Source organism: Hemitrygon akajei, chromosome 13 (genome assembly GCF_048418815.1).
Source record: "Hemitrygon akajei chromosome 13, sHemAka1.3, whole genome shotgun sequence".
Classification (NCBI taxonomy): Eukaryota; Metazoa; Chordata; class Chondrichthyes; order Myliobatiformes; family Dasyatidae; genus Hemitrygon; species Hemitrygon akajei.
The window spans coordinates 107,572,101-107,584,939 of record NC_133136.1 but is presented as its reverse complement, the minus strand read 5'-3'; the positions used below and the strand labels follow the sequence as shown (position 1 = coordinate 107,584,939).

The following is a 12,839-nucleotide window of genomic DNA, read 5'->3' as shown; positions in this document are numbered from 1 at the left end:
AGAAATAAGACAGATATATCCAGCTACAAGATGCATGGATTTTTTCTAAATCTTAAAGTCATAGAAGTATTTTTCTTTTCGATTCCAGGATACAGATGGGAGCGACAGTTGGTGTTCCGAAGCAAGTTAACTATGCATACTGCATTTGATCGAAAAGACAACTGTCACCCTTCGGAAGTCACTGCATTAGGCATTTCAAAGTGAGTGCCATTATTGAATCAGCTCTACAGGAAGTATTTTTCAATATGGTATTCCAAAACATCCATAGAGACTATCCATGGTTTTCCCATCACTGTGGAAGTTCATCAATATTCACTCTCCAAATCTATTCTCAGTAAATTTAGGCAGGGAGGGACTGTGAGTACTTTCGTTCAGTCACAGGGTCGATTTTGTATTTATTTCTGCTTCCCCGATAATTATCCATCCCCCTCTATCTCCCATTTTGATGTGTATGTCTTTGGCTTCCTGCATTGTTTAAATACGGCCCATTGTAAGCAAAAGAATGAAAAATTTGCATTTGCTTGTATTCTCTTCGAAGCTCCCTCGTTAATTTAGCTAGCAAATCCAGTGATATTGTACAACGGTTCCTATTCTATTAGCTTGTTCTCATAAAGGATAAGCTCAGTATAGTAATGGAAGTTTTTTTTTCTTAAGCATTGTTTATTGAACTATATTTAAAAATTAAAGTAGTGATCTGCATTGGTAAAAGCTGCCTTCACAGCTCAAAAATGCTGGAAGCTCAACTTCCAGTACTTCAGATTTGTTGTGTATAATGTAAGTGTACACCAAGTGAGGTGTACAAGTGACAAGTGAAGATTATTGTCATTTAATTACATGTATATAATGTACAGTTGAAGTCAGAAGTTTACATACACCTTAGCCAAATACATTTAAACTCAGTTTTTCACAATTCCTGACATTTAATCCTAGAAAACATTCCCTGTCTTAGGTCAGTTAGGATCACTACTTTATTTTAAGAATGTAAAATGTCAGAAGAATAGTAGAGAGACTGATTTATTTCAGCTTTTATTTCTTTCATCACATTCTCAGTGGGTTAGAAGTTTACATACACTTTGTTAGTATTGGTAGCATTGCCTTTAAATTGTTTAACTTGGGTCAGATGTTTTGGGTAGCCTTCCACAAGCTTCTCAGAATAAGTTGCTGGAATTTTGTTCCAATCCTCCAGACAGAACTGGTGTAACTGAGTCAGGTTTGTAGGCCTCCTTGCTCGCACACGCTTTTTCAGTTCTGCTGACAAATTTTCTATCGGATTGAGGTCAGGGCCACTCAATGCCTTGACTTTGTTGTCCTTAAGCAATTTTGGCACAACTTTGGAGATATGCTTGGGGTCATTGTCCATTCAGAAGACCCATTTGCGACCGAGCTTTAACTTCCTGGCTGATGTCTTGAGATGTTGCTTCAATATATCCACATAATTTTCCTTCCTCATGATGCCATCTATTTTGCGAAGTGCACCAGTCCCTCCTGCAGCAAAGCACCCCCACAACATGATGCTGCCACCCCCATGCTTCACGGTTGAGATGGTGTTCTTTGGCTTGCAAGCCTCACCCTTTTGCCTCCAAACATAACGATGGTCATTATGGCCAAACAGTTCAATTTTTGTTTCATCAGCCCAGAGGACGTTTCTCCAAAAGGTAAGATCTTTGTCCCCATGTGCACTTGCAAACTGTAGTCTAGCTTTTTTATGGCGGTTTTGGAGCAGTGGCTTCTTCCTTGCTGAGCAGCCTTTCAGGTTATGTCAGTATAGGACTCGTTTTACTGTGGATATAAATACTTGTCTACCTGTTTCCTCCAGCATCTTCACAAGGTCCCCTTGCTGTTGTTCTGGGATTGATTTGCACTTTTTGCGCCAAAGTACATTCATCTCTAGGAGACTAAATGCATCTCCTGAGTGGTATGACGGCTGTTTGTCCCATGGTGTTTATACTTGCTTACTATTGTTTGTACAGATGAGCGTGGTACCTTCAGGCATTTGGAAATTGCTCCCAAGGATGAACCAGACTTGTGGAGGTCCACAGTCTTTTTTTCTGAGGTCTTGGCTGATTTCTTTTGACTTTATTTATAAACTTCTGACCCACTGGAATTATGATATAGTCAGTTAAAAGTGAAATAATTTGTCGGTAAACAATTGTTGGAAAAATTACTCGTGTCATGCACAAAGTAGATGTCCTCAACGTCTTGCCAAAACTGTAGTTTGCTAATATGGAATCTGTAGAGTGGTAAAACAATAAGTTTTAATTACGTCAACCTAGGTGTATGTAAACTTATGATTTCAACTGTATATAGAAATGAGACATTGTTTCTTTGAAACAAGGTGTAAAGCACATTACACACGATAACTTATGAAGATAAGGATAAAACCTACAGTTGAAACACACATAAACAACAAACGAAGTGCATTGATACTAAATATTGCAGGTATTAACCAGTGACACTTCAAATTTGATGCAGCTGGGAATTCAGAAACTGAAAGGTCTGGGGAAGAAACTGTTTCTCATCCTGACCATTCTTGCTTTTATGCATCGTAGTCTCCTGCCTGATGGTAGAAAGTCAAAGAGGATGATGAATGGAAGGGTGGGATCCCGAATAATACTAAGAGCCCTGCGTGTGTAGCGCTCCTGATAAATGTCCCCGATGGATGGTGGGGAGACCCCTATGATCGTCTCAGCCATTCTCACAGTCCTTTGTAGGGACTTCTGGTCTGATGTTCAACTGCTCCCAGATGCAACTTGTCAGGATGCTCTCAGCAGTGCTCCTGTAAAACACAATTAAGATGGAGGGGGTGGGGTATGCGCACAGGAGCCCTGCTTGCCTAAATCTTCTTCGGAAGTAGAGGCACTGCTGTGCCTTCTTGCTCAGGGGAGTGATATTAAGGGACCAGGTGAGGTCATCCATGATGTGAACTCACGGGAGCTTGGTTTATGTAACTCTCACTACATAGGAGCCATGTATTCGCAGAGGGGGATGGTTTGTCTGCACCTTCCTGAAGTCCACAATGATTTCCTTTGACTTCTCCATATTCAGGCTTAGATTGTTCTTCTCACACCAATCCACCAGCTGCTTCACTTCCTCTCGATACTCCATGTCGTCAGCATTCTTGATCAGGCCAGCCACTGTTGTTATCCACAAACTTGGTGACACTGTTTGAGCTGGATCCTGTGATACAGTCATGTGTCAGCAGTGTGAACAAAAGAGCTGAGCACACGGCCTTGGCTCAGCGTAATGGGATGAGAGATGTTGCTGCCCACATGGACTAACTGTGGCCTTACTGTTAAGAAGTCTAGTATCCAATTGTAGTGGGAGGTGTTGAGACCCAGCAAGAACTGTTTCCCCACCAGTTTCTGGGCTATGATGGTGTTGAACATCAAACTAAAGTCTATGAACAACAGTCTGTTCTAGAAACATAGAAAACCTACAGCACAATACAGGCCCTTCGGCCCACAAGACTGTGCCAAACATATCCTGACCGTAGAAATTACCTAGGATTACCCATAGCCCTCTATTTTTCTAAGCTCCATGTACCTGTCCAGGAGTCTCTTAAAAGAACCTATCATTTCTGCCTCCACCACCATCATCAGCAGCCCATTCCACGCACTCACCACTCTCTGCTTAAAAAAAACTTACCTGAGATCTCCTCTGTACCTACTCCCCAGCACCTTAAAACTGTGCCCTTCCGTGCTAGCCATTTCAGCCCTGGGAAAAATCCTCTGACTATCCACACAATCAATGCCTCTCATCATCTTTTACACCTCTTTCAGATCGCCTCTCATCCTCCGTCGCTCCAAGGAGAAAAGGCCGAGTTCACTCAACCTATTCTCATAAGGCATGCTCCCCAATCCAGGCAACATCCTTGTAAATCTCCTCTGCACCCTTTCTATGGCTTCCACATCCTTCCTGTAGTGAGGCAACCAGCACTGAGCATAGTACTCCAAGTGGGGTCTGACCATGGTCCTATGTAGATGCAACATTACCTCTCGGCTCCTAAACTCAATCCCTCAGTTGATGAAGGCCATTGCACCGTATGCTTTCTTAACCACAGAGTCAACCTGCGCAGCAGCTTTGAATGTCCTATGAACTCAGACCCCAAGATCCTCCACACTGCCAAGAGTCTCACCGTTAATGCTATATTTTGCCATCATATTTGACCTAACAAAATGAACCACCTCACACTTATCTGGGTTGAACTCCATCTGCCACTTCTCAGCCCAGTTTTGCATCCTATCAATATCCCACTGTAACCTCTGACAGCCCTCCACACTATCCACAACACCCCCAACCTTTGTGTCATCAGCAAATTTACTAACCCATCCCTCCACTTCCACATCCAGGTCATTTATAAAAATCACTAAGTGTAGGGGTCCCAGAACAGATCCCTGAGATACACCACTGGGACCAACCTCCATGCAGAATATGGCCCATCTACAACCACTCTTTGCCTTCTGTGTTTAAGCCAGTTCTGGATCCACAAAGCAATGTCCCCTTGGATCCCATGACTCCTTACTTTCTCAATAAGCCTTGCATGGGGTACCTTATCAAATGCCTTGCTGAAATCCATATACACTACATCTACTGCTCTTCCTTCATCAATGTGCTTAGTCACATCCTCAAAAAATTCAATCAGGTTCGTAAGGCATGACCTGCCTTTGACAAAGCTATGCTGACTATTCCTAGTCATATTATGCCTCTCCAAATGTTCATAAAGTCTGCCTCTCAGGATCTTCTCTATCACTGAAGTAAGACTCACTGGTCTATAATTTCCTTGGCTATCTCTACTCCCTTTCTTGAATAAGGGAACAACATCCACAACCCTCCAATCCTCCATAACCTCTCCCGTCCCCATTGATAATGCAAAGATCATCGCCAGAGGCTCAGCAATCTCCTCCCTCACCTCCCACAGTAGCTTAGGGTACATCTCATCCGGTCCCAGTGACTTATCCGACTTGATGCTTTCCAGAAGCTCCAGCACATCCTCTTTCTTAGTATCTACATGCTTAAGCTTTTCAGTTCTCTCCGCCTATGAGACTCATGACCAGAAAGACTTCATCATCCATTTTCTTGGGTCTCAAAGCTGGAAAATGCTTTGAAAAAAAATTATTTTATTCTACATTTATAAGCACTAAAAGGCATATCCAGTTATGAAATATCAATATCAATCATTTTTTTAAAACGTCAAGGATAATAACAACAGCAACTAACCATTCTCCTGCCAGTTTAGTTCTCCCAACCATTTGGAAAGACAGTGCAGGCTCGGCTGGCAGGATCCGCAGCCTGAGAACTGGAAAGCTTGCAGACAATTGCAAAGCCCTGCTGAACTAAATGAGGAATCCACAGGATCTGCATGGAGGCAGATACTGACAGCAGAGAATACGTATACAACGCTGGAAGAACTCAGCAGGTCAGGCAGCATCCGTGAGAAAAGAGTAGCCAACGTTTTGGGCCAAGACCCTTCAATGGGTCTCGGCCTGAAACGTTGGCTACACTTTTCTCACGGATGCTGCCTGACCTGCTGAGTTCTTCCAGCATTGTGTACGTATTCTTTGATCCACAGCATCTGCAGTTGTATTTTTGTGTACTGACAGCAGTTTTGGATGATCATTTGTTTGGACAAAGTGAGCTAAGCAGCAATCCATTATATAGAGAAGTCCTCACCCAAATGTAATTGAATCTTTTAGTTATTTTTATCTCACTGGAATTTTGTACTATTGAAAAAACAATGGCAACTGTGTCAAATTTAAAGTACTGCATATTTTTTTTAATCCAGAAGTACTTCTGATACGGTCATTTACCTAGAACTTGTTAGTAATGCCTGAAACACCAGCATTTATTGTTTTCTGTGGAAATGTATCCAGAGAAGTCCTGAACTCTGTGCTGGAGTCAGAGCACAAAATCTGATAACTTGCTTCATTGTTGTTTTCCTTATTGAAAGAGCTCCACCTTGCAGAGGTTTCCAGCACTTACACTGTAGAAATCGCTCACAGATCTTGAGGTAGATCCAAAACCCTAAAGGGTATCTTTGTGTTGTGGAGAAGAAAGCAAAATGTAAGGCAAATTCCTTTTCAATTATTCCAGGTTTTAATATTTTCGTATTTATATTTTAATGTAACGATTTCTTCATTTTCAACATTTTCTCGTTATGACATTAAAATACCTGCAACTTTGAGAGCCAGCAAAGCTCTGGGTAGGGCTTTATTTGCTGTTAAGATTTTCAGAGTTCTTCCATGCACAGTTGGAGATCTGTCATTGATCAAACTAGGACAGCAAAATAAATTTTCCACATCCAGACAGGCAGTGGTCACAAGCATTGTATCTGTCATGGTAAGGTTTGGATTATGAACTCAATGTAGTGATTGTAGTCTTTCTTTCCCCCACCTTCCTCTGCAGGGATCATAGTAAAATTCTGGTAGGTGATGCACGAGGTCGAGTATTCAGCTGGTCAGTCAGCGACCAGCCTGGGAGGACAGCTGCTGATCATTGGATTAAAGATGATGGAGGTGACTGCTGCTCAGGGTGCTCAATGCGCTTTTCGCTGACCGAAAGACGGCACCACTGTAGAAACTGTGGGCAGCTCTTCTGTCAAAAGTAAGAGAGCTTCAATTAGTTTTACCTAAATTTGGGATTTTAATTTTGGTACAATCTTTTTTTACTTATACCAAAAAAAATTCAAATGGTTTACTTCCAATTTAGTTTGATCTTAATATTAAATTTTGATTTAAATTGTTAAATGAAATTTGAATAACAATGTTGTTTATTTTGGGATTGAATTTCTCTTTGTTTTGTGCCACCAAATCAGGCCAATAGAATTGTTCTGGTGTTCATCCTATTCACCTCCATATACAAGTTGTACATATTAGTATTGTTTATATTTTAAGAAAGCGCTCATTCCTTTGCAGATTTCTTTAAGTAGGGTTTCAGCATTACTGATAAGATCACTATTGCTAGCCTCTGTCCTTGAGCAGTTGGTGGCCAGCCAGCAGTGATGATGGGCCATTAGTATATTTCCAAGCCGGAATGGCAGGGAACCTGGAAGTGGTGATGTCCCTCTGGAATTGCTTCTCCTGTCCGTGGTAGTGCAGGAAATAAGTATCAAGGATAATGGATGGGGTACCAATCCAGCAGGCTGCAATGTGCTGGACATTGCTGAATTGCTTCAGAATTGTTGGAAACTTGAGGTACTTGAAGAGTATAGAAAATATAAGAAAATACTAAAGAAGGAAATCAGGAAGGCAAAAAGAAGACATGAAGTTGCTTTGGCAGATAATGTGAAGGTAAACCTGAAGGGTTTCTACAAGTATATTAAGAGTAAAAGGATAGTAAGAGACAAAATTGGTCCCCTAGAAGATCAGAGTGGTCGTCTATGTGTGGAGCCTCACGAACTGGGGGAGATCTTAAAATAGTTTTTTTGCATCAGTATTTACTCAGGAAACTGGCATAGCATATATGGAAGGAAGGGAAACAAGCAGTGGTGTCATGGAACATACAGAGATTAAAGAGGAGGAGGTGTTTGCTGCCTTACAGTGAATAAAGGTAGATAAATCCCCCGGGCCTGACATGATATTTCCTCGGACCTTGAGGGAAACTAGTGTAGAAATTGCAGGGGCCCTGGCAGAAATATTTAAAATGTCCTTAGCCACGGGTGCGGTGCCAGAGGATTGGAGGGTAGCTCATGTTGTTCCATTGTTTAAAAAATGATCCAAAAGTAAACCAGCTAATTACAGGCCGGTGAGCTTGACATCAGTAGTAGGTAAATTATTGGAAGGTGTTCTGAGAGATCGGATATACAAGTATTTGGACAGCCAAGGGCTGATTAAGGATAGTCAGCATGGCTCTGTGCGTGGTAGATTGTGTTTAACGAATCTTGTAGAGTTTTTCGAGGAGGTTACCAAGAAAGTAGATGAAGGAAAGGCAGTGGATGTTGTCTACATGGACTTTAGTAAGGCATTTGACAAGGTCCCACATGGGAGGTTAGTTCAGAAGGTTCAGACACTGGGTATCCATGGAGAGGTTGTAAACTGGATTCAAAATTGACTATGCGGGAGAAGACAGAGAGTGGTAGTGAATGATTGCTTCTCCCGACTGGAGGCCTGTGGCTAGTGGTGTGCCTCAGGGATCTGTGCTGGGGCCATTGTTGTTTGTCGTCTATATCAGTGATCTAGATGATAATGTGGTAAATTGGATCAGCAAGTTTGTTGGTGACACTAAGATTGGAGGTGTTGTGGACAGTGAGGAAGGCTTTCAAAGCTTGCAGAGGGATCTGGACCAACTGGAAAAATGGGCCAGAAAATGGCAGATGGAATTTAATGCAGACAAGTGTGAGGTGTTGCATTTTGGAAGGACTAATCAAGGTAGGACATATACAGTAAATGGTAGGGCACTGAGGAGTGTGGAGGAACAAAGGGATCTTGGAGTTCAGATACATAATTCCCTGAAAGTGGTGTCACAGGTAGACAGGGTTGTAAAGAAGGCTTTTGGTATCCTGGCATTCATAAATCAAAGTATTGAGTTATAGGAGTTGGGATGTTATGGTGAGGTTGTGTAAGACATTGGTGAGGCCAAATTTGAAGTATTGTGTGCAGTTCTGGTCACCTAACTATAGGAAGGATATCAGTAAGATTGAAAAAGTGCAGAGAAGATGTACTAGGATAATGCCGGGTCTTCAGGAGTTGAGTTACAGGGAAAGATTGAACAGGTTAGGACTTTATTCCTTGGAGCGTAGAAGAATGAGGGGGGATTTGATAGAGGTTTACAGAATTATGAGGGGTATATACAGAGTAAATGCGAGTCGGCTCTTTCCACTTAGATTAGGAGAGATAAATACAAGAGGACATGGTTTTAGGGTGAAAGGAGAAGTTTTAGGGGGAACATTAGGGGGAACTTCTTCACTCAGTGGTGGGAGTGTGGATCGAGCTGCCATCTGACGAGGTAAATGCGGGCTCACTCTTAAGTTTTAAGAATAAGTTGGATAGATACATGGATGGGAGAGTTCTGGAGGGTTATGAACTGGGTGCAGGTCAATGGGACTAGCAGAATAAAGTTTCGACACAGACTAGAAGGGCAGAATAGCCTGTTTTCTGTGCTGTAGTGTTCTGTGGTTCTAACTACATTCATCCAGACAAGTGGAGAAGATTCCATTCTGCTTTGAACTTGTCTCATTAGTGTGGATAGGCTTTGAGATGGCAAGAGGGAAGTCGTTCACAATAGGATATCTATCCTCCCTAAAATTGTAGTAATGGAACATAGTTGGCTCTTCCAGTTGGTGATGCTGACCCCTCCCCAGATGCTGATTGTGAGTGGTGAGGCACTGCTTTTGGAAATGATGACAGAAACATGACTTATCATTTATTAGGTCAAACCAAGATAGTTACAAGCTTTATTCATTTATAGAAGAGTTGCAAATGAACTTAATGTTACACAAGCATCACCACTTCAGCCCTTGTGATGAAAACAACCCCATTAAAGCAGCAGCTGAAGCTCATTGGACCTCAGTTATTGCCCTGAGGACCTCCTACAATGAAATCTAAAGAACTAGTATATTGAACTATCTTCCTTTGTGTACATCGAATGGGATGTTTCCTCTTTATGTCACATAGTTTAAGGCCAAAAGCAGTGACTGCTGCCTCACCTGTGGAATTCAGATCTTTGGTCCACCTTTATAGTAAGACAATGAATGTCTTGAGCTGCAAAACCTTCTTGATAACTTTGTTAACATCATCTTCCATCACAATGCAGATTACATCTTAGCTTCATATAGTCTATGTTTATAACTCCTAATTCGATGCAAATTCTTTTCACACTTCAGGTGCAGTCGATTTCAATCAGAGGTCAGGCGCTTGAAAATCTCCTCACCAGTCCGCGTTTGTCAGAATTGTTACTATAACTTGCAACAGGAGAAAGGAGCTGAGGAGAGTGCCAGGAACTAGCAGGTCACTGAGCTGCATCAGTGGTCAGACAAGAATAAACATTATTGCTCCCAGCTATTTCAAATGATTTTATGCAAAATGAAAAGTCATGTTGAGGGTGGGGTGGGAAGAGTTTACATATTTATTTGTACTGTCTTGAAGCACTGTAATATACTGAATAGAAAGGGATCATTCGCTTTGCAATTAATGTGCTCATCTCTATACTTATAGTTGCTGAGAGTAGTTCTGGACCTAAAACCATCCCTCAAACATCTTGGTAATGTCATTCATATTCATTGAACTAGTGGCTTGTAAGATTTTAGATGTAAATCTGCCATCTCTGCAAGAATCCTATTTGTTTATAGTGTAAATAGTTGTATTGGCCTTTTTAACAAGAGAAACTTCTGAATTGCCTGTAACAAGATGTCCTACTAACCACTGAATGTGTGAATTAAGAAATCAATAAGTAGTGTGTCGAGCATCATTTAGTAACTATTTTAAGAGATTAAAAAATGTGCGAAAGCTAACCAGAACTGTTATCATTTTTAATAGCATTAATATCTTGCATTTTTTTCATTTTAATTAGTGTTTGAATCAAAATGTACAGATATGGATTTGTTTACTACATAGCTCACAGTATCGAAAGGGGGCAATTGTAATTACTCACGTTGCTGTACCCAGAGTAAATGCTTCCTTGTGTTCATGACTTCAGAAAATATTGATATTTACCTGTAGATATGCTATAACAGTAGCATCTCTATTCCAGGACACATTTATTTAATGCTGTCCTTTTTTGGGAACAATGGGTATTTGTAATTTTGGCACTTAAACTACCACAATCCAAAACTTTGATTTTTGCAGGTGTGGGGGATAAAGAGAATTAACTAAGGACTCCCTTATTTTAAGTTCGACTATTAAAAACTTGAAATAATTTTATTATTGTAAGTTTAGTAGGTGTATATCTACTTTATCCAAGTTATTCCCAAAATGTTGATTATTTTATATCGCAAAATTTTCTCTGATCAGTTACTGAATTATAACAGTAAACTGCCATTTTAAAATTTAAAACAATTTTATGCTTTGCTAGAATGTATCCATTGTCAGAGTAAAGGGACAAGGCAGCTTCAGTTTCAGCTTTTTGAGATTCATACATTTATTAAGATAACAGCACAACTAAAGCATTAATGTGGTAATCTTGTTTGTTTAGCTGCTCATCAATAGTCATACAGTGAATTTCACAAAATGGCTTCCACACATCTAGATTGTTAAAATTGCTGAAATTATTTATTGTATCAGTTAACTCATTGTTTATGGACTTCGGCAGTTGGCATGTTGCTCTGGATTTAGCCTGTCCTGAGTAGTTATTTGTGGACAAGAAACTACAATACATTAAAGAGTACCAATGAATAGATCTGAAAAGGACCTCAGCTGTCAAAAAATACTGCTGTTAGTCAACAGCTTTAGTCTGAAAGCACACTGGGGAAATGAAACAACTACTGGTAGTTGTTAATGTGTTAAGTTTGCAAGGGTCTCTTGGAATCAGAAATAATTGGCTGTTAAAGACCCCTTTGCAGTAATACTATGGGCAGAAACCTTCTTGTGTAAAAAATGCTGCTACCAGTGCAAGGATTGCCTCTTAGTATCACTGTTTATTTAGAATTAACTTTTCTGTTAAAATTGTGATGGGCATATCAGTACATACTACCATAATCTGTAGAAAGCACTTGAGCAATTCATGTTGTAGTAAGTATACTCCATGTGTGTAACTAACATATTCATCTTCTCCTTTCCTCCTGTTGTAAAACACATTATTCATGTATACGTATCTGTATAATGTATTGTGCAATTTGTACCGTTATGCTTAAAGGTAGAACTGGTGCTGAAGTGCAGCAGTTGTCTACAACAATACTAAAAGTTATAGAAAATTATTTTGCACCTTGCTATTGTGTATAAAACTGGTAGGAATCATTTTATCATATACATTTATCATTTTAAAGACAGCATTTCTTTACAGTAAATGAACTGTATAATATTTATGCAATTATACTACTTTGAAAGTATTTTTAATTTCAGCAAGTTTTGTTACTTGTTGCATGATTAACACAGCTGACTTTTTGTGTCAGTAAAATGTAAATTGTTTTCCACTTTTTTGTTGTGTTTAATATATTAACTAATTATTTGTACCCCTTCCCAAAATTACCATAATCTGTACAGTAATGAAAATGAAAACAGGCTAAACTGGAGTGGGATTTTTCTACTGTATATGAGAATTCAAATCCGTGTTTTGGTGGTTCCTGTGCTAGACTGATGCATTATATTAGTGTGTAAACTGTGGTATCTGAATGTTCATTGTATATTTGTCTTTAATGAAAGAGCTACAGTCACACAATACATATGTAACTAATGCAATAGCAACAAGTCCTGGTACTAATTTTTTTCCATTTAAATAAATACCTGCTATTTACCACCAAATCCTGTTTACTAGTTTTGCATTATAGGGGGTTGGTAATAAATATCTATTTTGTTTGAAAGATTCTTTGTGAAGACTAACAATAAAAAATATGGTGTGATGTGTTTCATTCTATTAGTGTTGAGTAAAATAATGCATAAATATAAAGTGGTCAAATGGAAGTAAAATCATCTACACTAAGAAGCAAAGATTAGCATTCATCAAAAGCAACTTCTATAAATATAGGTGCGAGATATTTGGTTTGTTCATTAACTTCTGAAACTACAATGACACTGTCTCAATGGTGCTAATTGCATATCTGGTGAATTATGGAGGAACACTGTCAGAGAAAGAGATTTCTATTTGACAGGCAAAGGTATTTGTTCAATGCACACTGTCTTTCATTATTGCTTATTTACGGTTTGTTTGACAATACTAGCCAACGGCTTAGCTGAGGAAATCAAATGTCATAT

The 12,839-nt window shown here is 39.8% G+C and overlaps 1 protein-coding gene across 2 annotated transcripts in view; it reads left to right on the top strand.

Moving 5' to 3' along the window:
• Positions 1–12,451, top strand: part of wdfy3 (WD repeat and FYVE domain containing 3) — a 333,550-nt gene extending 321,099 nt beyond the window's left edge. For both annotated transcript variants that reach the window (XM_073065240.1, XM_073065239.1), the window contains 3 exons: positions 89–200; positions 6,403–6,600; positions 9,818–12,451. In XM_073065240.1, coding sequence (XP_072921341.1) covers positions 89–200; positions 6,403–6,600; positions 9,818–9,938 — 431 coding nt within the window. In that variant the 3' untranslated portion in view covers positions 9,939–12,451. The remainder of the gene's footprint in view (positions 1–88; positions 201–6,402; positions 6,601–9,817) is intronic.
• Positions 12,452–12,839: the final 388 nt, after the last annotated feature.